This window comes from Amblyomma mixtum, chromosome 10 (genome assembly GCF_055824585.1).
Source record: "Amblyomma mixtum isolate Tamu chromosome 10, ASM5582458v1, whole genome shotgun sequence".
Lineage (NCBI taxonomy): Eukaryota > Metazoa > Arthropoda > Arachnida > Ixodida > Ixodidae > Amblyomma > Amblyomma mixtum.
This window is the reverse complement of record NC_143021.1, coordinates 37,507,176-37,531,407: the sequence shown is the minus strand read 5'-3', so window position 1 is coordinate 37,531,407 and position 24,232 is coordinate 37,507,176. Positions and strand designations below refer to the sequence as shown.

The 24,232-nt window shown below is 50.7% G+C and overlaps 1 protein-coding gene across 3 annotated transcripts in view; it reads right to left on the bottom strand.

The window, feature by feature from the left end:
• Positions 1-11,972, bottom strand: part of LOC149325594 (protein RCC2 homolog) — a 71,574-nt gene extending 59,602 nt beyond the window's left edge. For 2 of the 3 annotated variants that reach the window (XR_016286352.1, XM_089563719.1), the window contains exons 1-4: positions 11,374-11,972; positions 10,769-10,906; positions 256-758; positions 12-192 (exon numbers count right to left, since the gene is read on the bottom strand). Coding sequence is in view for 2 of the 3 variants with exons in the window: in XM_089563719.1 (XP_089419845.1) it covers positions 12-192; positions 256-758; positions 10,769-10,906; positions 11,374-11,887 (1,336 nt within the window). In the remaining variant the exon portion in view is untranslated. The remainder of the gene's footprint in view (positions 1-11; positions 193-255; positions 759-10,768; positions 10,907-11,373) is intronic. The other variant, XM_089563720.1, reaches the window with a different exon arrangement.
• Positions 11,973-24,232: the final 12,260 nt, after the last annotated feature.

Below are 24,232 nucleotides of genomic sequence, written 5' to 3'. Positions count from 1 at the left end.
ACCAAGCTTACCGAGCTCGCTGACAGCCATACTGAAGGTGCCGCCAGCATGGATGGAGCACAGTCCCCGGTTGGGTCCGTCAAAGGCCTTGATGAGCCGGGGCACCATCTCATCCTTGGGTTCATTGTGGCCCAGCCGCCCGTAACCCCCAAAGCCCCACGAGAAGCACCGTTTGCGCTCGTCCAGTGCTATCTGCAATGCAGGAAGCACGGGATGACACTGCGACATGTGGGGACTCCCCTCTACTATACTCACCGTGTGGTTGAGACCTGAGGCCACGTCGACGATGTGGACGTCATCGACCGACACAACGTGCCCCTCGCGGCTGCGATCGATGAACACCTGCACCCGCCGGGGCACCAGCTCGCACTTGAACTGCAGCTTGTTGCTGGTGACAAAGTAGCGGCCGTCCGTGTTGTGGCCCAGCTGGCCGTACTCGGGGCAGCCGAAGGTGTACGCGTGGCCCCGGCAGTCCACCAGCACCGAGAACTCACCCCCGCACGAGACACGCACCGCGGGGCGCAGCTTGAAGGCCACCCGCGTGGGTACGTGCACCGAGGCATTCTGCGACCCAACGCCACACTGGCCCATCTTGTTGTCGCCACAGCCGAAGACCACGCCGTGGTCGGTGAGGAAGAGCGTGTGCCCACGGCCGCAAGCTGCCCCAACCACCAGAGAGTCCCGCAGTGTCTCCACCAAGGTGGGCACATCGCGCCGCTTCAGATCGGACTGGCCCAGCTGGCCCTTGTCATTGCGCCCTGCACGGTAACATGGCTGTGTGCCACACTGACGACGCACACGAGAACTACACAACAGTTCCTCTAGCAGATTCCCATCACCACAGCCTCAGTCAACATTCTTCAGAAGCCTCCTATTGTTGGCAGGTACGCTTGAACCTTTTTTTTCCAGGCTTGGCCCGAGCATGTTCTGCATCACAGCTACCCAGGAGCTCAAACACTCACTGGTAGCAGTGTCATGTGTGCTTGTCACATTACTGCATCCTGGTGACCGAGTCCTTTGGAAGCTTTTTCCTTGAGGTCCGTTATGCAACCCAACTCCACGGACAGTTTTCAGGGTTGGTTATTTGGGGAATGGCTCGGAATGATCTAGCAGTTAACCACAATGATGGTAATCAGACTTCCAAAGGCTATTTTCATCCAATAAGCTGCAGGTTGCCCTTATACTTGACAAAATACACCTGCCGTTGCCACTCCTGCCTCAGCAGTCACGCCAATGGATGGCAAGATTGGAAGAGGGAGCCTTTAAGAGGCCCGTTCCAACCTCGACATAGACTGGAAGCATAGAAACCAGCTTCCCAGGGAAATAACAGAAGCCGTCAATTGCACTATGCCTCTTGCAGACTCTGTCCCACGTGTTGGTCAGAGGTCTTTGGATTGTGTGCTGCTCGTTACAATCTGTGCATGTATCCATTTAGACCATTCATGCGACCATTCATATCCCCCACAAGAATTATTCTAGCACCATCTCCGAGCTGTTTTTTTACAGTCACTGAGACCGTTTACTAGATCCTTATGCCTGCAAATGCAAGCTGTCCCTAAATAAACTACCCCTAGCCACGTCCTTCTGCCTGCAACTGTTCCTGATACCCAGACATATTCTGTGCAAGCTGATTTTACTCTTTGCCAATGCACAAGTGCACAAACTCCTCCACAGTAGTAGAGCTGGGTGATTTGACACATATCACGAAAAATAACACCAGCAGAGAGGATGCAGACAAAGTAGAGACACGCAATGCTCCAATTCCCACTGTGTGTTGTCTTGAATAAACAGCGCGAACGAAGACGAGCACAAAAGACAAGAGAACGGACGACACAGCGCTGACTAACAACTGAGGGTTTATTGCTGATCGTACAAGTATATATACATAGATGTCGGCAGAGAGGGAAAGGTACACAAAGTGCGAAAAAACACCAACAACAAAAAAAAAAACATAAATGTGATGTAGTGCGCCAGCCATGGCGCCAGCCCTCGCCGGCACAACTTACGCGTGCTTCTTCCCTATGCCCCCGGCAACGTGAGGTGAACGCCATTGCGGTCGAAGTCTGCGGCGCCCCCTTCAAAGGAACCCGACCGCACCCCGCGCGCCCCCGCATCTGGCGCGCTCTTTCCTTCTCCTCCCTTTTCCCTCTCGCAGCGGCGGGGCGCGCCTCCCGCGCTCCCCGCCGCAGCTCCGTTACTCAGAGAATAAACGGTTGAACAGAACAGACGTCTTGTCTTCTCTGAGGCAGCCGAACCGCGCTACCCAAGTAGAGACGAAGGCCGCGGCGACAGTGGCTGCTGTGATGTCGGCGATTGGTGTAGCCTCAGGCCATCGGGTGAAGCGATCGATGCATGTCAATAAATACCGGTAGCCTTGGCAGTGGGGTAGGGGGCCAACGATGTCGATATGGACTACTGCGAAGCGTTGGTCGGGCTGCAGGAAACGCTGCGTTGGGGGCACTGGGTACCTGTGTACTTTCGCACGCTGGCAGGGTGCACACGCGCGGACCCAGTCGCGAATGTCGGTGTTCATGCGGGTCCAGACAAAGCGGGATGTGATCAGCTTTTGAGTTGCACGAAGGTGAGAAAGGGTGTGCAAGGATTCGAAGATTTTCTTGCGGAAATCGATGGGCCAAACGGGCCTTGACGTACCTGTGGAGGTATCACAAACGATTGCCACGTCTTCAATGAGGACTGTCTCGAGCTGCTCGGAGCAGCACGGCTACGGACTGCATCTTACCATCCACAAACAAACGGACTCGTAGAGCGTTTCCATCGGCACCTCAAAGCAGCGCTTACGGCGCACGGACCCCCCGTCAAGTGGCTCGAAGCTCTTCCGCTCACACTGCTCGGAATCCGATCTGCCTTCAAAGAAGACCTTTCGTGCGCCTGTGCCGAGCTTGTTTACGGAACCTCTCTTCGTCTTCCAGCCGATTTCTTGGAAAGCGCGAAACCCGCAGTCCCGTCCACAGCAAGTGAATACGTCGACAGGCTCCGGCATATCCTCCGCCACCTTCAACCACAGCCGACGCGAGAACACCAACGCACTGTGTACGTGACTCCAGACTTAAAGACAGCAACCCATGTTTTCGTGCATTAGGGCCCTGTGCGTGGTTCCCTCCAACCACATTATCTCGGCCCCTTCCGCGTCCTTGAGCGCCGTCCTTCCACTTTCCTGGTAGACTTGAACGGAACGCGAGATGCAGTGGCCCTTGAACGACTCAAGCCAGCGTACATCGAGGCCCCAGTCTCTTGCGTTTCAGCGCCTGCACTTGCGACAGCCCCATTCATTTCCGACCGACAGCAAGCTCCTCCGGCTCGTCGCGTCCACTGGCATCCCAGCTGCCCAAAGAAGTAAATCGTTCGTCGCCTTGGCTTCCTCTCTCAGGGGGGAGCCGTGTAGTGCGCCAGCCATGGCGCCAGCCCTCGCCGGCACAACTTACGCGTGCTTCTTCCCTACGTCCCCGGCAACGTGAGGTGAACGCCATTGCGGTCGAAGTCTGCGGCGCCCCCTTCAAAGGAACCCGACCGCACCCCGCGTGCCCCCGCATCTGGCGCGCTCTTTCCTTCTCCTCCCTTTTCCCTCTCGCAGCGGCGGGGTGCGCCTCCCGCGCTCCCCGCCGCAGCTCCGTTACTCAGAGAATAAACGGTTGAACAGAACAGACGTCTTGTCTTCTCTGAGGATCTCCGAGCAGCTTACGCCCTACAGTGACAACAGCAACAGAAGCGCGCTAGAAATCAGCGGAGATTATCAGCACCCAGGAGTGACAGCTCTTTTTGCAGTAGTGTTAGTGAAGGAGTGCTTACACATGCATTTCCCTGCTTGAATGTGTTGTAGGCCTCGATAATTTCCCTCGCAGTTTTTTCCCGATTTTTGGCAATGACCTTAGTTTCATGATATAGCGGTACGCACTGTTTTTTCTCTTGTCTTTGCCCATTCACAATTCCGGCAATGAATGCCGAGGTGACCGGAAACTACTTTTGAGACTTTATAGCTGTGTTCGCTCAGCCTTTTATTGATACATCGTCCCGTCTGTCCAACGTACTGCCCTCCACAGGGCAGAGGGATGTTATAAACAACCCCCTTATCACAAGGGACGAAGCGTGACTGGTGCTTAGTTGTGCACTTAGCCACTTTTCCTTTGATCTCATTAACAGATCGGCACAAACCAGCCAGACGATCAGGCGCGGAAAACACAACATCGACACCTGCTTTTTTCCCAACTTTTTTCAGGGAGTGTGAAATTCCATGTAGATATGGAATCACAGCGACATGTTTGCGGTTGTTGTCCGATTCCTGGCCATCTCGTGTAGCTGGTTCTGACTTGCTCTTCTTTAGGGCCGACTCAGCTACTGACGTGATAAGTTCTAGGGGGTACCCTGCCGAGAGCAGCCTTTTTACCTGGTGTGAAATGCTGGAGTGCAGTCTGTGGTAGCAGGATTTTGTTAATGAGCTGTTCAAACAGGACCCTCTCAATGAGCTTGGAATGGCAAGAAGGAGCTTGTTACCTCGAGACTCGAAAGCCCTGGCTAGGAGTGAAGTACAGGCCAAGGTCTAGAAACTTGATGCGGTTGTGAACAGGGGTTTCATAAGTGATCTCAAGAGGGGAGAGAGCGTCAGAAAAAATGGACAGACTACGAGACACCTCGGCTTCAAACTCCAGTCCAGAGCACTTAACAAAAACAAGGTAGTCGTCGACAAATCTAAATGTTTTTACGACCTTAGTTTTCCCAAGGCGTTCGTTGAGAGCACGGTCACATCTGGCGAGATAAATGTCACTGAGTATGGGGGCGATACAGGAGCCTATGCATATGCCGTTTTTTTGAATGAAGATGGATGAGTTCCACTCAGTGAAAGTTGATTGCAGGTACAAGGAAAGCAGATGCAGAAATCTTGCTACAGAGATACCGGACACGTTTTGAAAGGCAACCACGCCATGTCGGTCAATGCATTCACTGACACTGGTTAACAGTTCGCCATAGGGAATCGAATAGAACAAGTCTTTCACGTCAATAGAAAAAGCTAGAAGTTCATCAGCATTGTGCGTCGTCAGGAAGTCAGTTACTTGGTCCGAATTTTTTACCTGGAAAGGATCGTCAACAGAGATTACGGCGAGTTGCCTCTTAATGAATTCAGCGAGGCACTTCTGCCAAGTACCCCTCTCTGAGACAACGACACGGAGTGGGCAGTCAGGCTTGTGCGTTTTGGCAGAAAAGAACATATTAAGACTTAGTTTATCGCTATTCGCAATGTCCTGAGCAAGCTTAGTGAGGTTGCTCTCGGCAGGGTACCCCCTAGAACTTGTCACGTCAGTAGCTGAGTCGGCCCTAAAGAAGAGCAAGTCAGAACCAGCTACACGAGACGGCCAGGAATCGGACAACAACCGCAAACATGTCGCTGTGATTCCATATCTACATGGAATTTCACACTCCCTGAAAAATGTTGGGAAAAAAGCAGGTGTCGATGTTGTGTTTTCCGCGCCTGATCGTCTGGCTGGTTTGTGCCGATCTGTTAATGAGAACAAAGGAAAAGTGGCTAAGTGCACAACTAAGCACCAGTCACGCTTCGTCCCTTGTGATAAGGGGGTTGTTTATAACATCCCTCTGCCCTGTGGAGGGCAGTACGTTGGACAGACGGGACGATGTATCAATAAAAGGCTGAGCGAACATAGCCAAGTCTCAAAAGTAGTTTCCGGTCACCTCGGCATTCATTGCCGGAATTGTGAATGGGCAAAGACAAGAGAAAAAACAGTGCGTACCGCTATATCATGAAACTAAGGTCATTGCCAAAAATCGGGAAAAAACTGCGAGGGAAATTATCGAGGTCTACAACACATTCAAGCAGGGAAATGCATGTGTAAGCACTCCTTCACTAACACTACTGCAAAAAGAGCTGTCACTCCTGGGTGCTGATAATCTCCGCTGATTTCTAGCGCGCTTCTGTTGCTGTTGTCACATTTATGTTTTTTTGTTGTTGTTTTTTCGCACTTTGTATACCTTTCCCTCTCTGCCGACATCTATGTATTTATACTTGTATGATCAGCAATAAACCCTAGTCAGCGCTGTGTCGTCCGTTTTCTTGTGCTCGTCTTCGTTCGCGCTGTTTATTCAAGATGCTTAACCAGCTATCCCGGTGTTAATCCCACTTTGTGGCAAAGCCATCAATTAACGGTGGGTCCTCTAGATGCGCCGCTTCCTCTTTCTGTTCTATTTCTAACCAATTCGCTCTCTCTCTGCCAACTTGCGCGCTTATATAACACGGTGCCAAACTTGTCCTGATCTTCCTAGTGGCCATTTCAAACAAAATCTTGAAGCATGGTGAGACATCTCCTCACTAGTGAACTGATGGCTGCTATCGCAACAAGATGCCTCGGGAAACAAAGAGTGGAAACTTGGTGTTACTATTCGCAACGTCTAAAAGCAGAGCACTGGTTGTGGCCTCTGTTCTCGACAGGATATTAATCGCGCCAATTACTGTCGCAAACCAAACACATGCAAAGGACATGCACCACGATACAGAGCAGGCCCGAAGCCTTCACTTGTGCCCAGTGGCTTCAAATACACTGTTCCGGGGCTCTATCAAAACGTCCACAGCTTGGCTACCTTCCCAAGACGTGCGCCACTCACTCGATCAAAATTTACTGCTCGTCGACTGGACCGGGGCTGGGAGTTGTCATGTGGCCAGCTGCATCGGCTCTCAACAGCTGTCAAAGCATTACTTTCTTACATGGTGACATTCAACAGCAAGTTAACTGCTGTGACAAGATACTGGAACTAGTGAATCTCATCCACGACAGCTGGCCAGAAGGAGTTTGGATTTACAAAACATCCCGCAATTCCACATTATTCAGAAGGGTAAAATATTTTGAATAATGGATCAAATCAAATAGCAAATCACTGTTCGCAAACTATTTAAAACTTGAAATATTTACACACTCCTGCGAAAACCAGAAAGCTGCGCCATACTGAGCACAAAACTGTGTCAGGATGGCCTGGTGTTTGGCGCAGCAAATCGCATTTTGTATCAAAATCGGGCAATTGGCACAGCTGTCCCAACTGTATTCCTGAGCATCTATCCTTCTTGCATAGATAATATCAGAAAATCAATCTGGGTCTTTATAAGTTTTTTGCACGATTCCAAATGGAATCACAGGGAGTTAGGGAGTGCAAAATGCTTAGCTTTTGCGATTTCTTAGAAACTTTAATTGAAAATCAACTGCTTTGAAACTACGCTAGCCTCTGCCGGAGTAGAGGATACCCCAGTTCTTACCAAGAATACGCAAGAATGACATGAGACATAGCCCAGGTGTACCTCAGTTGTTATTTTTTCATTGTGTGTGGTTGTAAGCAAGTGGAAAGAGGCAGCACAACCACACTGCCAGTGCCCAGATTTTCAGCCCCAAGCATCTCCTTACTGCCCTAACTAAAATTTTGCAATGCAAAAATCTCAAAGATTGTGAAGGTGTTCTTTGTGGTGTGGGTTCATATTCGTGATTTCTGCAATATCATCCTGCACCCACAATAAGGACCTTTCTGTGATCACTTTTTTTTGCTCCGCAACACAAACTGTCAGGCAAGTTGGTCAGCTTTTCGGAGGTTGACAGCTGAATGGATTTCCAGTTGCGCTGCCACGAATGCTATTTCTTCTTAATCGGATGAACCTCAACATGTGTGGGCCGCTCTTGAAACCATATGAAAAGTGCTTGCATTGAATGCCTCTTCTTAATTTCAGATACCACCGCGCTGTTCATTCTTCAAGGCCAATTTGGAATCACTATTATTTTAACGTTTGTAAATGCGTTTGGCCAGCAGAATTTATTTTCAAGAGGCTCACTCTTCCACGAGAGTATACAAGGACGGTTTCCTTTCTTCTGTTTCCACATCTCTCTCCCAGGTGCTAAATGTCGGAACTGCTGCCTTTTCTCGCTCCCTGGTGGCCTCTAAATTTGGCGATTCTGAAAGCACAGCCGAAAATGTGATTCTCATAAAATAATAAATGCGAAGAATCAATGAGGAACCTGCCGTCCAAGTTTCATCATGACCTGCACAGTAGAAATGTGGCAAGTCAAATTTTTGTTTGCCACCACAGGTTTTACTGCTGCTTTCAGCTGACTTCCATCAGTTTCTGAGCATGAGCAAAGCTGTTCCACAGTTCAGCTGGAAAAAAAGCATCACAGGCATTTAGATGAGAAAAAAAAATGACAGCTGCTCAAATCCTTTGACATGTTTTTCTTTGTTAAACCAAACTCTCATTTTTATACTGTGCAGCCAACAAGCAGCTCCAGGGCACTTCCTGGACCACAACTTTACAGGGAACAAGAATATGCATGTACCATGCTCAATGTGAAGTTTTAAATAGCTCTGGCAACAAGATAACTAAACTTGCTTGAGAGTGGTGCGATTTCTGAAAAAAAAAAAAAAGTCATAAAACAACAACCCCTTCCCCTTATCCTGCATGACTGGCCACTCAAACCAGCAAAAAAAAAATAAAAAAACTACAAATTTCTCTTTAACTGATGCACCCATACTAAGATCACTGTGATGAGAGCAACTTTTCTGACACTCCAGATAATGAAACCTGAGTTATGTTCTATGGCATAAGGATACGTAATCACTGAAAGTTTCATCAAAATGCGCTCACTGCAGAGCCACAGCTGATGGAAACACCCTGACTGGAGTTGCTCATCTAAGCACTTGCAGCCAACACACTGGAGCTGGCAGTAATGTCACCACCAGAATCTGCTTGGTACATTTTAAGGCAAAAGCCTTTAATGTCTCATCGTTGTAAGCAGCAGTTGTCGACAGAAATGTCACGCTTTTCAGTTGGTTGAAACGGTCGTGACGTCACAGTGCGCCAATTACAAACGGGGCCAATTGTACTTTGGCTAGTAACCATGCAACCAATTGAATGGATCCTATAGTGATGCTCCAAGAAAGTGGGACTGAGCTTAGTTAATTGATTATTTACCCAATTAGCGTAATTAACTTTTCTAGTCAGGTCATATAAATAAATAAAACCGAGTAGGAAATTGGTCGAGCTCGGGAATCGAACCCCGGTCTTCGCAGTGCGAGACGAGCATGCTATCCACTCCGCCATGCCAGCTCGATGGTTTCGAATGAACAAAGGCGCGTCTAGTGAGTACGGTGTCTTCGCTCACTGCCATCCTTCTCCCTTCCCTTCCGGTGAGGTTTAGGTGTCCACCGAGATATGAGAGACAGATAGATTTCCTTTCCTCAAAAACCAATTTACCGCTGAGCGAGGCATAGAACCGAATGGGCGATGGCGTTCTATGGACTCCCTGGCAGCATTGCAAGACGCTGTGACAGCATTCCACTCTTAGAGGCGAAGCTTAACATCTTAACCACACATCAGTGACCGCACTTTAGGTCAAAAAAGTGCACCCCCCCCCCCCCCCCCTGAATTTTGATGGGTGTCAGCCGAGATATGCCAGACAGTTACTGCGTAATTTCCTTTCCTCCAATACAATTTTCATTTTCTTCATTACGGCTCCTCTTTATCTATCTTCTTTCACTCCCACTTCCTCCCTTCCTCTACGGTGCAGTTCAGGTGTCCACCGAGATGACAGAGAATTACTGCGCCAATTCCTTTCCTCAAAAAGCGTTGCGTTCTTGAACGGCCGAACCACCGTTCCCTGGCAGCCCTACAACACGCTGTCGCGTTCCACTCCTAAAGGCGAAGCTTAAGCGTCATTAATTAGCAGTTAATTAGTATTCAGGCATTAATCAGTAATTAACCATTAATCAGTGATTTGTCATCACTTAGTAATTACTACTCAATTACATGTGACGCCACCAGTGCCACAGAAGCAGCCAAAGTGGTGAGGAAAACGCTTTCGCCTCTACGCACTTTAGACAGCCAAAGTGCCCCTGAATTTTTTGTTTAAAATTTTGCACCATAAACATGACGCCCACTGCAAGTGCTGCTCTCAAGGCATGCTGGGCAGCAAGACTTGTTTCCCATTTCCACCAGCAGGAAGCTTGGATTAGGGCTTCTCGTATTCTGAAGCACAGGAACGACACAGCGCCTGCACCAGCTAGGCTGTCAAATGTCAAGACAGAAACGGGTGGCCTGCACACCTGCTCAACTGTGCAAAAAACACCTTTGTTTGCACTCGAAAGAAATTAGCATGATGAACAGTAGATACTGCCCCAAGCATCAGCTATAGCCGCAACCAGGGTTTGTTCTTCAGGCGCTCTCGCGAGGATATGCAGGGGCAGTCTTTATAGAGCATGCTTTAATCCCCTCATTCCCTTCCCCAGTGAAGGGTAGCCAACCGGAAACCTTTCTGGTTAACATCCCTGCCTTTCCCCTCTCTCTCTTCATCTTAAACAGTGCCTGACTGGTTGTGTGAACAAAAAAATGATAGAGCATTTTTATACAGCATTATTTTTATTTTTATATGTGCCTATATTTATTCTGTTGTGTCGCTAATTAATGTGTTGTGTATTTTATATTATGTTGCATACTGAAATTGATTTTCAAGGGAGGTCCCGCCCGCGGTCTTGTACCATGGGACCTCTCGCTGTATATAATTGCAACTTTTTTTGTATTCCTCAATAAACTTTCAACTTTCAACCATTCCCAAACAGAGTGGCTGGGCCAACCGATCACCAATTCTTTGACTGCTTGCATGCACACTTGAAACTCTTGTGCCAACACACACCACCACTTGCTCCCAAGGGGGGGGGTGAGGAATGGTGGCTTGAAAACACACTGCCTGCCTAGGAGGAAGCAGAGTAAGTGTACCCCAGGTGTAGGCCTGGCCCTCCTCCGTGAGCAGCACAGTGTGGCAGGCCGAGCAGCCCGAGAAGACAGCCTTCACACGGTGCGGCCAGGCCAGGCGATGGGGGCCCCACAGGTTGCGGTCTTGGGATGCCGAGCCACCTGCAGTGCGCCAACACAGGGAGGCAACCTTCAATTGGTTTTGTTATTATTCTGCCCCTGTCACCCTGGAAAAAGACGACATGGGACTGTGACGCCTCCACATTCTGGACTGTGGGGCCAAATTCAGCACAGGCAGGGCGCACTTTCACACGAGAAGAGATGAGACGGTGTAACATAACTGAGCACACAACTGTGGTACTCACACCTCCACTGAGTAAAACCTCCTACATCAGTGCAAAACTGCTTCAGGATAGGCTTGCATATTCCAAAGCGCTTGACCTGGCTGACTGCTGTCTACGGGCACTCGCAGTTCCTCTGCAATTATTCTGTACACACCGACGTCACTAAAATTGCGCAATACCACTTGAGAAAAATCACAGTGCGTCCCCACCTGCACAGATGCTTTGATACCCGCGCGAACAGGGTTTGAAGCAAACAGGGACTGTCATTCTTCACAAAGGACTCACCGGCCGCCTTCTGCTTGTCTTTGGGCCTGCGTCCGATGGTGTCCCAGTTGGTGCCCCCGCAGAAGAGCAGCGTGCCGGGGCTGCCCGCTGCCGCGACGCGCTGCGCGACCAGAGCAGCAGTCTCAGGCCCCGCGCCACCACCCGACAAAGAGCCACTCACGAATGCGCGCTTGGAGGCCTCGGAAGCGTCGGCGGCGACGCTGTCCGTGCCGCCGTTGGGCCGCGCGTCCGTCTCGCCATTGTCCGGCTGCTCGGGGCCGGACGCCTCGCCGTCCAGGCGCCGCCGCTTGGCCTCCGTCGTTTCTCCGTCCATGCCGCAACTCTGCCCTGACCACGCTACCGCAGTTATTGTGCCGGAGAGGACGACGCGATGAGCCCGCTGCGGCGCCCTTTGGAAATAGGTCGCGCCCAGGTGGCCAGCGCTTTTTCTCCCTCGCCCGCGCCGCCGGACAGTGCTGCGCGATTCCAAGCGGGGGCACCTGATTTGCATATACCCTTTCACCTGCACATTCATTCCTTTCTACTCGTGTAAAAAGTAACAGAAATGTCCAAATCGCCAAGCGTGGGCAGTCATAAGCAACTCTGTGGTGCCCGCTTTAAAGAAAAAAAAAAGGTCAGACAGAAATTCGCTAGGCGCTGAGCGCATTAGCTGCATGACCGCCGCACGGCTACACTGCCGCGCATTAGCACTTTCCCTTCACACGCCGAAACTCTCATGCTGAAAAATCGAAGGTGGTTTCCGGCGGGTAAACCAGGCAAAGCGGGTAAACCAGGATGCGCTACGTGCGCATCCATCGGCGCATACTAGTACTGTGCATATTCATTATGACGATCTAAAACAATTTTTCCGCCTCAACTACTCTCTCATTTCCGGTAAAACTGCGCATAGAGCTTGCGTATTCAGGTAACTACTGTCGTAGCAAGTTTGACAACGTTATTTGCTTGGTTCAGCCGCGCATGCGGCAAACTCGTAATCGTCTGCCCAGATATCGACGAGCCGAAAGCCGCCAGCGTTGGGTTGCCGCCAAAGGGCGATGGTGGCGCCATCAAAGGACCCGCGCAACTTGCAACGCTCGCCTCGGCGCCTTTCGCCTCTTGGCACTTTTCTGTGCCGACAAATGATGGCGCCACCATCGCCCTTTGGCGAAAACACGGCGTTTGGCGGTTTTCGAATCGTCTATCTTGGCGGACGATTCCAGGTTTGCATTATGCGCGGCTATAGTGAACTAGAAAGTATTCAAGTTCACTATATGCGCGGCTGAACCAGGTAAGCACCATGTCAAACTTACCGCGAGAAAAAAGTTACCGCAGTATTTGGCAAGCTTCACCGGAAACGAGCCAGTGGCTGAGGCAGGAAAATTGTTAAAAGGCTTCCGACAGTTTTCTGCGAAATACCTTCTTTGCCGTATTGAATTAACCGCCAAAGTGCCTCTTCCCACAAAATTTTGTGCCGATTAACCACGAGCCGAAATGTCTGGTGGCGCTGCCTATCGTCACCGTGCTAGGGTTAGACTACAACATGACATACATCTTGCAAAATTTTAGCGCGAAAAAAACGGACAGAAAGAGTAGACGACACGAGTGCTAACAACGGGAAGTTTATTCGAAAACATGTAGAAATATAAAGGATGAAGGTGCGGTGAAGGATGAAGGTCGTGTCGTCTACTCTTTCTGTCCGTGTTTTTCGTGCTAAAATTTTGCAAGGTTAAACTACAGAGGTTAAACTGGTTTGGTTTGGTTTTGTGGGGTTTAACGTCCCAAAGCGACTAAGGCTATTAGAGACGCCGTAGTGAAGGGCTCCGGAAATTTCGACCACCTGGGGTTCTTTAACGTGCACTGACATCGCACAGTACACGGGCCTCTAGAATTTCTCCTCCAAAGAAATTCTAGCCGCCGCGGCCGGGATCGAACCCGCGTCTTTTGGGTTGGGAAGTGTGCCGTCTGCCGCCGGCGACGGTCGCTTTCCATGATAGGGCGCTGCATGTAGAAGGAGCCCCACGAGCGCCAAGCAGACAGCTGGAGAACCGCCTTCGTCGCCGCTAGTTCTTCGCACCCTGAAGGCGCGCAATAGTAAATTGCGCTGCTTTAGCGCTCACACTCTAGACTAAATGCATTAAACCGATTCTGTGATGAAAGCGGCTGTCTTCGTGAAAAATATGTACAAGCAGCAAGACACAGGCAATGCAAGATACAGATAGCGATGAACTGAGAACGTTAGCGGGAGGTCCAATGACGAACGCCTAACGTATTTTTATGATCACAAAATTACATGATCGGAAGCGCCGTTTTGAAGCGAAAAGCTTCACTAGGCTCAACACCGGGTCTGGCGTGCGCCGCGATCAATTTTAGCCACAGCTACGCATGCGCGAAACCGAGCGACGACGTCACGCGGAGCGCAGGTGGCCGCTGCTGCCGCAGCCGTCGTCGCCGCCGCGCGCTGACTCCGTCGTCTGAGCGTCGCCGCTTCTCCTCCTCACCACCGTTTTAAGCATGGAATGCTTTTATGCGAAGCATATTACTCGCACAACCGAGCTCTTCCTTGCTGCGCCGCGCACGGCCGCGTAGCTACCACTTGACCTTCATCGGCGCACCACGTGATATGACGTCACAAGAGCTGTGAAAGCTGGGGCCTCGTGCGCTCGCTTGCGGACGCACAGCCTCCGCCGGCGGCCTAACTCCCGCTCCTACCGCTAGGAGATACTGACGTCACGCAAAAGGCGACGCACTCGTTGAGTCAGTTGAGCAGCGAGATGTCGGCCAGGGAGAGGGCGGCTCGCCAGACCGCAAAGCGCAAGTTACAAAAAGCCACGGGAACGGGAGAAGAACGAGAAGTACGGCTTGCCAAGCGACATGCACAGTATGCAGCTAGACGGCAGCGTTCGACAACCGATGCCGAGGTGAAGGATGAAGGTGAAGGATGAAGCTTCGAGTACGTCTACTCGGTTCGAGCGGCGAAATGCTACCAAACGGAAAATGCGTGCTGAAGAAACTCCTGAACAGCGGGAACAGCGCCTTGTAAAGGAGCGTGCTTACCGGAAGAAGCAACGTGAGAAACGAATTACTTTACTGATCATCATAGTGTATTTATTGGTTTGAGAAAAATAAAGGAAGAAGCAGAGTAACACATGAATTGTTCTTGTCTATGAAATGGCTAACCAGGTATAGCCAGGTAATGTTTAATTTTTTAGGCTACTATGCTTCGCATCCTAGGCTTAAGCATAAGCTAAGCCAGGCCATTTTTTTAGCTCCCGTTGTCGGCAGTGTGGTGACGTCACGCCGAGACCGAGAGCCAACATCCGGGCACTGAATTCCACTCATACAGGCACTGAAACGAGAGCATCCGGGCACCGTAAGAGATTTAATGAGACTCTGAGAGAGGGCAGCTTAGAGCAAGAGGGGAGTCCCAGGGCTCCCTCCAGGGCGAGAAGGGCTTTGGGCGGAAAAACTGTTTCCGCGCCGTCCCCAAGGATGGCGCTGCGGTCCCACACTCACGCATGTAAAAGACCGGCCGCTGGGCATTTAGCTCATGACGTTTCCCCCTTTGGCAGGTAGATGTATACACGCTCGCGGAGTATTCGAACGCGCTGCATATACATTCTTGTCAGGCCTGCGTCTCGTCGTGTCCGCGTACGCTTCGGCATCGTCCTGCGTTTCAATGCCGCCACCGTCACAGCTGCTTAAAGGGACCCTGAAATGGTTTCTTCAATCATATTTTATTGCAACAACTCTGTAGAGGTGGTCTCTGCGAGTATTCTAGTCTGATTCAGAAAGCTGCGCGTGGAACCAATAATTTACAAACAATTTTTCAAACTTGCCGCTCACAGCCGATTAGGGCGACACCTCACCGCGCGTTTTTACCCGCCCCTACCACTTGACGTAAACTGGGCAGCCTTGGCCATGGACTGGGCGACCCTTCTCATTGGCTCTGCCAATATTGACGTCACGCGCAATTTTTGCAACATTTCATTTGAAACTGAGCACTGATGCTCCTTGAAATATTATTTTATTGATTGCTTATTATTTTTTAAAAGCATACGTATACAGAGGTAAGAATCCAGCGCATTTCTTGAAATTAATGTGGTACTTCCGGTAAAGAAGGAAATCCGTCTGCTCGCAAAAACATGTGTTTTCGTCAAATCTCGGCGCCCGCCTTTGCGAGTTTCCTAGCTGCGCCGACGAGTCGCTGCTATAGTGTACTAGAATTATATATATCGCTGCTGTCGTCGCCCTGTGGGTCTCGGTATGGCGTGTACTGAAAGGCTCGAAGCCCATCTCAGCGGTGGCTGCACGCAGCCGCGCTTCGAGCTCCGGATCCATGCTGTTCGAGCAGCAATCAGGAGACAGATGTGCGAAAACTTAGACGGCGCGGCACCGATCGTCATCAGAAAGACTGCCAGCTATACTCGAGCAGCGACAAAGCATGCCTGCTTATGTTGGGAGCTTTCGGCAACGGCACCGCTCGCGGGCTGTCCGAGCGACGAGCTCTGCTGCTGCCTGGCTGTCGTGGTCGTCGCTAGGCCTATAGCTCGTTTCGCGTCGAAGAGGCAGCGGCCGGTGCTTCGGAAGTCGCCTGAGCTATAATAAAAGGCTTACTCTACACATCGCTTTACAGTAAACAGCATCATCTCACAATAAAGTAATAGTATGGTCACTTTCCGCGACGCCTTCAGCCGCGAAGCGAGCGGGCGCCAGGCGAGCCGGACCCCAACGTCAGGCCAGCGGCAGCTGCAAGGCGGTTGTGGCCAGAAATTTGCTCGTATCACAGTTGTTACCTTTACCAGCAGCTCAGTATTGGTCAGCGATCCTCAAAAATGACACATTTTTCACATTTCTTAGCCTAGGGTTTATTATTTACGTCAAGAACACTCTTTAGCTCATTTTTTATGACGCCGGCAGACCTGATCCAGGCCGGTCGGCCGGCCGGCATGCTCGGCGTACTTGACATTCGCACAAGGAAATACAAAACAGACATGGGCGTCCGGAGGGGGGGGCAGGGGGGGGCGGCTGCACCCCCCTGGAAAATCACTCACTCGAACCGTGAGTGATGGCCGCACGTCAGGGGCGGCGGTGCGCTCAGCCAAAAGAGTAAAAGCGGCCCTGCTTCCACGCTTTGGGTCACATCTGCAAAGTGCCGCGTCCGGGGACGCGTCGTTGCAGACATACAGCGGCACCGGCGAGCATGTGTTTCGAGCCGTCTTGAGATGTGTGCCTGTTTCTTTGATCTCTAGAGAGATAGCGACACGGAGGCAGACAGTGCACACCCCGGCCACCGATGAATTCTTCAGGAGGGAGGGACAAATCAGCCGTGTCCATCCCCGCTTTGTCGGACTGCTCAGGGGCAAGCGGGCGATGAGTTGGCGCCGCCGCCGCTCGCTGTCTCCTCCGATCCACGGGAGAGCGCAGTTCGGTACAAGCGCCGCTTTCAGAATTTTCGGCAAAGGGGATTAGCTGCTTTTGTTCACGGCGACGCAGTCTCCAGAGGCGCCCCACACCAGCGTTCCTTGCGTCTTCTCCGGAAACCAGCGCCTTTGGTCAAGGCAGCCCGATGGCGCCTGCCTGGCTCGCCTGTCACCTCTGGCTGGGCCTCAAATCCCAACAGCGCCCATGTACTGTGCGATGTCAGTGCACGGTAAAGAGACCGTCCGTCCCTCATAGCCTGAGTCGTTTTGGGGCTCTGAACCTCATAAAAACACACAAAACAAATTTTCCGACCGGAGTGGCGAGTGTCCCTTCCCCTCGGAAGTCGCGCGGCGTTCCTTGCGTGTGCGCGCCTCTTTGTTTGTGCTTCGGTGTTTTTAGTGGCCGGTTGTCAACGAAGCTGAGAACAACCAAGACAGCGGACGAGAAAACGACGAGCGGCGAGTAGTGTGTGTGCAAATACTCGACTGTGCGGTTGCGCGAGCAAGATGGAGCGAGGTGTATGAAGCTGCGAGCGTGCATTTATCTTGTAAATAAGTTTTCGCTGCATACATAGTCATTTTTTGTTTTCAACGTACGCATTCAACCGTTTTTCCAATCAATGTGTATATATTTTTAACACTACCAACCCCGAGGAACTCCATAGCCAGCTTTGTCTCGCGCGGTCCCGAATGATGGATATTCGACGCTTCTTCAAGCGTCAGCGGTTGTCTGACGAATCATTATCCAAATGCGCCCCTGCAGATTCTGGTGTGACATGTGACAACGGTGTAGCATTTGAACAGAGTGATGCAAGCTTTTATCACCGGACAGTAGCTGATGTCGTCGACTCCATGGAAGGGACTCTGTCAACAGTGAGTTCAGGTGATGCAGCAGGCCGAGATGATTCCATTTCTCCTTTCTTGGGATTCAAGTCCGGATTTGACCAGAGCGATGCAACCTTTCATCACCGGACAGTAGCCGGCGTCGTCGTCTCCATGGAAGGAACTCCACCAGCGAGCTCCGGTCACGCAGTAAGCCGAAACGATTCCCTTTCTCCTTGCTTGGGATCGAAGTCCGGAGACAACATCAAGAAAACAAATAACTTGCCTCAAGAATATGACTTAGGAGAGTTTCTAGGCAAAGCTAAACTCACTGGCATACCGGACTTTTTGAAGTTACGTCTTCTTACTAAGCCATGGTCGCCAAATGTCACATATGATTTTAAGAAGGATGTAACACCTGGAAAGAGGCCTTTTCGACATCAGTGGCTGGGAGATTACGCCCCCTGGCTTGCGTACTCAGCGACAGCGAAAGGCGCCTTTTGTCGTTTTTGCGTCATTTTTCCTCCGCGTGTTCACCGGGGTACTCAAGGTAGTTTTATCGTGCGCGCTTTCAGTAACTACAGAAAAATGCACGAGGCGTGCAGGGATCACGTAAAATCCCAATGGCACCAGGAGGCAATGACGGCCTCACAGAACTTTATGGATGTGATGAAAGGCAAGCAGCTACCCGTTGTACAGCAGCTGAACAGAGCACTGCACGCGCAAGTTGAAAGGAACCGTGAGAAACTATTTCCAATAGTTTCCACCATTGTCTTTTGCGCGACGCATGACTTGCCGATTCGCGGCAAGCAGTCCGATAGTGGAGTCTTCAATGATCTGCTTGACTTTCGTGTAGAAGCTGGAGATACTCTACTTCAGGAGCACTTCGCTTCTTCTGCTGGCAATGCCAAGTACACTTCTGTCCGCGTCCAGAACGAGATCATCACAATCTGTGGCGACATCCTGAGAGAGCAGATAGTTACCGAAACTAACAAAGCGTTTGCTTTTTCCGTTCTTGCTGACGAAACTGCAGATATTTCAGGAAAAGAGCAGATGTCTATAGGCGTTCGCTTTATTGACAAGGCGGAAGTCGAAGTGTGCGTTCGAGAGCAGTTTTTGGGATTTGTAGAGCTGGAGCAATTAAACTCCGCTTGCATCGCCGCGGCAATCTTGAAGCTTTTGACGAATGTCGAACTGATTCTTTCGAACCTCGTTGGACAGGGGTACGATGGATGCTCTACAATGGCTGGAAAAGAAGCTGGAGTGAACAAAATTATACAAAAACAGTTCCCGAAGGCACTATTTTTCCACTGTGCAAGTCACAAACTAAATCTCGTCATCAACGATTTGAACGACGTCTCTGAAATTCGAAACACAATTGGGATAATCAAACAAACCATAAACTTCTTCCGCGAGAGCGTGCTCCGGAGAAAATTGGTGCCCAACATTCCGATGCTGTGTGAGACAAGATGGTCTGCAAAGTACAAGTCTATTAGGATCTTCTCTCAGCATTACGTGGCCATAGTCGAAGCACTCGAGCAGCTCGCGTCCACGGAATCATGCTCGAACGCTGCAACTAGACAACGAGCTCACATCCTCTACTGCGCAACAACAAGCTCATCTTTCATCGTCTGCTTGCATATTGTAGCGAAGTACAGCGCTCGGCTCGAACCAGCTACGAACATTCTGCAAGGTGTATCCATGGACTTCCATTCTGTGCATGGCCACATCACTGAGCTACAACGTATTTTTCGCGGCCACCGGACAAACGCTGTAGAGGAGTTCTCTAACATCATGAATGCAGCAAGGGAGGCAGCCAATCACTTAAATGTGGTGATATCTGTACCAAGACAAGTCTCTCGTCAGGCCCACCGAGACAACTACGGGATTCAGTCGCCAGAGGAATACTACCGTGTGGCAATATATGTGCCGTACTTGGACTCCCTCACTGCTTCTTTAGCTCGGCGCTTTTCTGAAAGCAATGAGAGGAGCTTCAAACTTCTCCAGCTGCATCCATCAAAAATGAAGCACTTGAGCCGTGTTGAGTTCGCTGTTCTCGCCGAAGAACTCCAGTGCTTTTACGGCATCGACAACTTCAAGGAAGAGGCCATCTCTTGGTACGAGATGTGGTGCAACAAAACTGGGGACCCATCAGAAATAACTTACTGCGAGCTTCTACATCAGGCCAAGACATTCTTCCCTGGTGTTGCAAAAGCCATTGAGGTGGCTCTGGCTTTGCCAGTTACTACCTGTACGGTCGAACGCTCCTTCAGTACAATGAGGAGAGTGAAAACGTGGCTACGCTCAACGATGACAAACGACAGACTGGACGGCCTTTGTATGATGAGTGTGCACCGAGAGCGTGTAATGAAGCACAGAAATGAATTTATCACCAGTGTCATCACGCAATTCGCCCAGAAAAATCCGAGGCGTCTACAGTTTCTGTTCAAGGAAGACTGACTGAGTGACTGTCGTTGCGTGTTTGTGAACATATTGTGCTGTGTGCTGGTCATCAATCCGGGTGTGTCGAGAACCCGTATGCAGCAAGACTGAGCACTCTTCTCCACGAAGTGATAGTATCTTTTTGCATTTTTATTAATTTTAATTGTTTCTTCGTTGATAAACTCCAATGTATCTCTCCTAGCCTCGCTTTAATTTGCTGTTTGTAATTTTTCTTTCATGTGTGTATTTTACTTATTTATTTTATTTGTATATAAATAAATAAATTTACTCCGCAAATAGTGCCTTTTTGCTACGAACATACCCCCCCCCCCCCTCCGGCGCCAACAACCAATGGGGCCCCCCCCTGCAAAAAATTCTGCGGACGCCCTTGAAAACAGACATTCTACCAGAGATGATGCTTTCTAGATTCGAGCAACGACAACATGTCTGTTAAAAAGTGGATCTTTCGGCAACGACACCGACTGCGGCAACTCCGGGCGACGAACTGCGCGCTGGTTCCAGGCTGCCCTAGTCGTCGCTAGGCCTAATGGTTTCGCATCGCTGACGGCGCTTCGGAAGTCGCTTGCGCTATATCAAAAGGCCTACTCTTCACATCGCTTTACTGCGAACTCGTCCCATAATAGAATATATATTCGATTTCCACGACGCCTTCAGCAACGGAGCTAGCAGGCGGCAGGCGAAGCGCCGCAGCAGCGCCAAAGCGGCTATGGGATAAAATTTGCTAGTATCGCATTCATCACTTGTACGATCAGCTCGGTATTGGCCAACGACCGTCAGAAGTGATGCATTTTTGACATGCATCTATCCGAGGGCTTGCTATAAACGTGACAAACAATACTAGCGCGTTTTTCACTCGCCGGCGGCCGGCGTCAAGGCTGGCAGGCCGGCCCGGTGTGGCTCGGCCCCGAGCGCCCTGAGGAGCGCGCTGTACGTCATCACGACGCTGCCGCTCTCCGTGCTCGCTTTGGCTCCCGCTTCCCGTCGTTGCGTCTGCCGCGCGCGGCTCGTCGTTGACATCTAGCAAGTTGCACGCAGGCGACGAGCTGCGATCGGACGTTGCGACGCCGTTCGCAACAGCGCACCGCAGTGAATCGCACTCACTTTCGCACATGTGTCTGCGACCACCGGAAGTAAACAAGCAGAGCGCCATTGCCTGACGTATGCATGGGCGGAGCATCGGCCCGTCTTTTCTTTTTTTTTTCGGAGCGAGCCCCGCGTGTATGAGTTGAGGGTGGTATGTGGGGGAGAGGAGGAACATCATTTTTAATCGGCGATATCTTCGGTGTTGATGGAGTTCGCTTAACAATTTTTGCGGTGCGGCGACAAGTGATGGAATACCGATCTCTCGTGGGCTTTTGCTAACCTTGGCAAAGAGCTTTTCAGGGTCCCTTTAAGCCGAGCAATGAAACCTGACAGAAACCAGATACAGCTGACGAGGCAGGGCGGAAGAGCCAGACACTCACAGGAAACGATTGCGTCCACATGGACCAGTGCACAGTATGTGTGGTGGGGTGTGTTGAACACTAGACCCATTTTAAGATTTTGACTAGCACCATCTACAACCAATGTGTTAAGCCCGTAAACATTTCATGCTTACTCTACTCTCGGTTGCGGGAGAGGCAGAGATTTTGAAGCTAAAAGCTTCACTAGGCTCGTCAACAACGCGCTTCGCGTGGGCACCCCTGGGCGCCGCCGCGGCGCGCCCTTCCTCCTCCTCGCCACCGGTTTACCCTTCGCCGGGCGATTGTTCTTTCGCAAGGCGTTGCGATAACGCGTGAGCGGCGGCGGCGGCCATAAAAGAGGCCGCGCGGCTCCATCGCCACTTCTCCTCCTCGCCACCGGTTTACCCCTTGCCGCTGCTGCGATGTCTCCGCCGCCGTCCCAAGAGAAGGTTCTTTCGCAAGGCTATAGTGCCTAGAATACTCCAGTATATTCTACGCACTATAGCAAGGCGTTGCGAGAACGCGTGAGCGGCGGCGGCGGCCCTAGAAGGGGCGCAGACATTCGCCATAGAAGGAGGAAAAGAAGACCCAGAAGTGGTGGCGAGAGAGATGGCTACTGCGCGCTCGCCTCCCCGCCACCGTTTGCCCTTTCGCTGCAGCCGCGTGTTTACCACAGTTGCTACCACGGTTGCTACGCATGCGGAAATAGGGCTAATAATGCGCTTGCGTACACCGTTATCGTGGTGCTCCTAGTGCATTGTGGGCGAACTGCGACTGTCATGACGTCAAAGCATAACTGCAGCTTTTCGCTTGTATATCCAGGCTTAACCAGAGCTAAGCCACTGCCAATTTTTTACCCTTCGCCGCTGCCGCTGCCGCGCGGTCGCCGCCGCCGTCCCAAGAGGACAAGGTTCTTTCGCAAGGCGTTGCGAGAACGCGTGAGCGGCAGCGGCGGCTACAGAAGAGGCGGCCATCCTCACCACCGTTTGACCTTTCACCGCAGCCGTGCGCAGTGCACATTTGAAAGGCGGGGTAACAAACCAATTAACCCTCGGCCCTCAGTCCCCAGCGGCTGCGGAGCAACTGACCAAGGCGGCGGTCAGATCTGTGACGCAGCGGAGGGTGCTAAGAATCTCTGGCTCCGGACAGGCCGCCATTGGAAACTGAACCTGGCAACGTTTAACGCAAGAACCTTATCAAGTGAGGCTAGCTTAGCAGTGCTGCTGGAGGAATTAGCCAGTATTAAATGGGATGTCATAGGGCTTAGTGAGGTTAGGAGGACAGATGAGGCGTATACAGTACTAAAGGGCGGGCTTGTACTGTGCTATCGTGGATTAGCAGATAGGCGAGAACTAGGTGTGGGATTTCTCATAAATCAGGATATAGCTGGCAACATCGAGGAGTTTTACAGTATTAACGAGAGAGTGGCAGCTATCGTAATTAGGCTTAATAAGAGGTACAAGCTGAAAGTGGTGCAGGCCTACGCGCCTACATCAAGTCATGATGACCAGATAGTTGAAAGCTTCTATGAGGATGTGGAATCGGCAATGACCAAAGTAAAATCACAGTACACTGTACTGATGGGCGACTTTAATGCAAAGGTAGGTAAAAAGCAGGCTGGAGACAAGGCGGTAGGTGACTATGGCATAGGTTCTAGGAACAGTAGGGGAGAGTTATTAGTAGAGTTCGCAAATAGAAATAATTTACGGATTATGAATACCTTCTTCCGCAAACGAGCAAACAGGAAGTGGACGTGGAAGAGCCGCAATGGTGAGACTAAAAATGAAATAGACTTCATACTGTGTGCACACCCTGGCATCGTAGAGGATGTGGATGTCCTCGGTAAGGTCCGTCGCAGCGACCACAGAATGGTAAGGTCTCGTATTAGCTTAGATTTGAAGAGGGAACGGAGGAAACTGGTGAATCGAAAGGCTATTAACGAGTTAGCATTAAGAGGGAAGGTAGAGGAATTCAGAATGTCGCTGCAAAACAGATTTTCCGCTTTAACTGAAGAAGACGACCGTAGTGTTGAAACAATGAATGATAATCTTACAGCTATCGTTACAGAGTGCGCCGCAGAAGTAGGTGGTAGGATGGTTCGACAGGATATCCACAAGCTATCTCAGGAGACTAAAGATCTGATTAAGAAACGTCAAAGCATGAGGACGTCTAACTCCACAGACAGGATAGAACTAGCAGATAATCTAAGTTAATAAATAAGCGCAAGGTAGCCGACAAAAGAAAGTTTAACTTGGAGAAAATCGAGCATGCTCTAAGGAATGGAGGTAGCCTAAAATCAGTGAGGAGAAAACTGGGCATAGGTAAAAACCAGATGTATGCGCTAAAAGACAAACAGGGCAATGTCATCAGCAATATGGATAAGATAGTTGAATTAGCCGAAGAGTTCTACACAAATCTATACAGTAGCGAATGTAATCATCAAGTAACTGAGGGGGGCAGTCGAGCACAGCAATGGGACATCCCGCCAGTAACGAAGGAGGAAGTAAAGAAAGCCTTAGGAGCAATGCAAAGAGGGAAAGCAGCTGGTGGGGATCAGGTAACAGCAGATTTGCTGAAGGACGGAGGAGAGATTGTGCTACAAAAACTAGCCACCCTGTATACGCAATGCCTTGTGACCTCGAGAGTACCAGAAGCTTGGAAGAACGCTAACATTATCTTAATTCATAAGAAAGGAGACGTCAAGGGCTTGAAGAATTACAGACCGATCAGCTT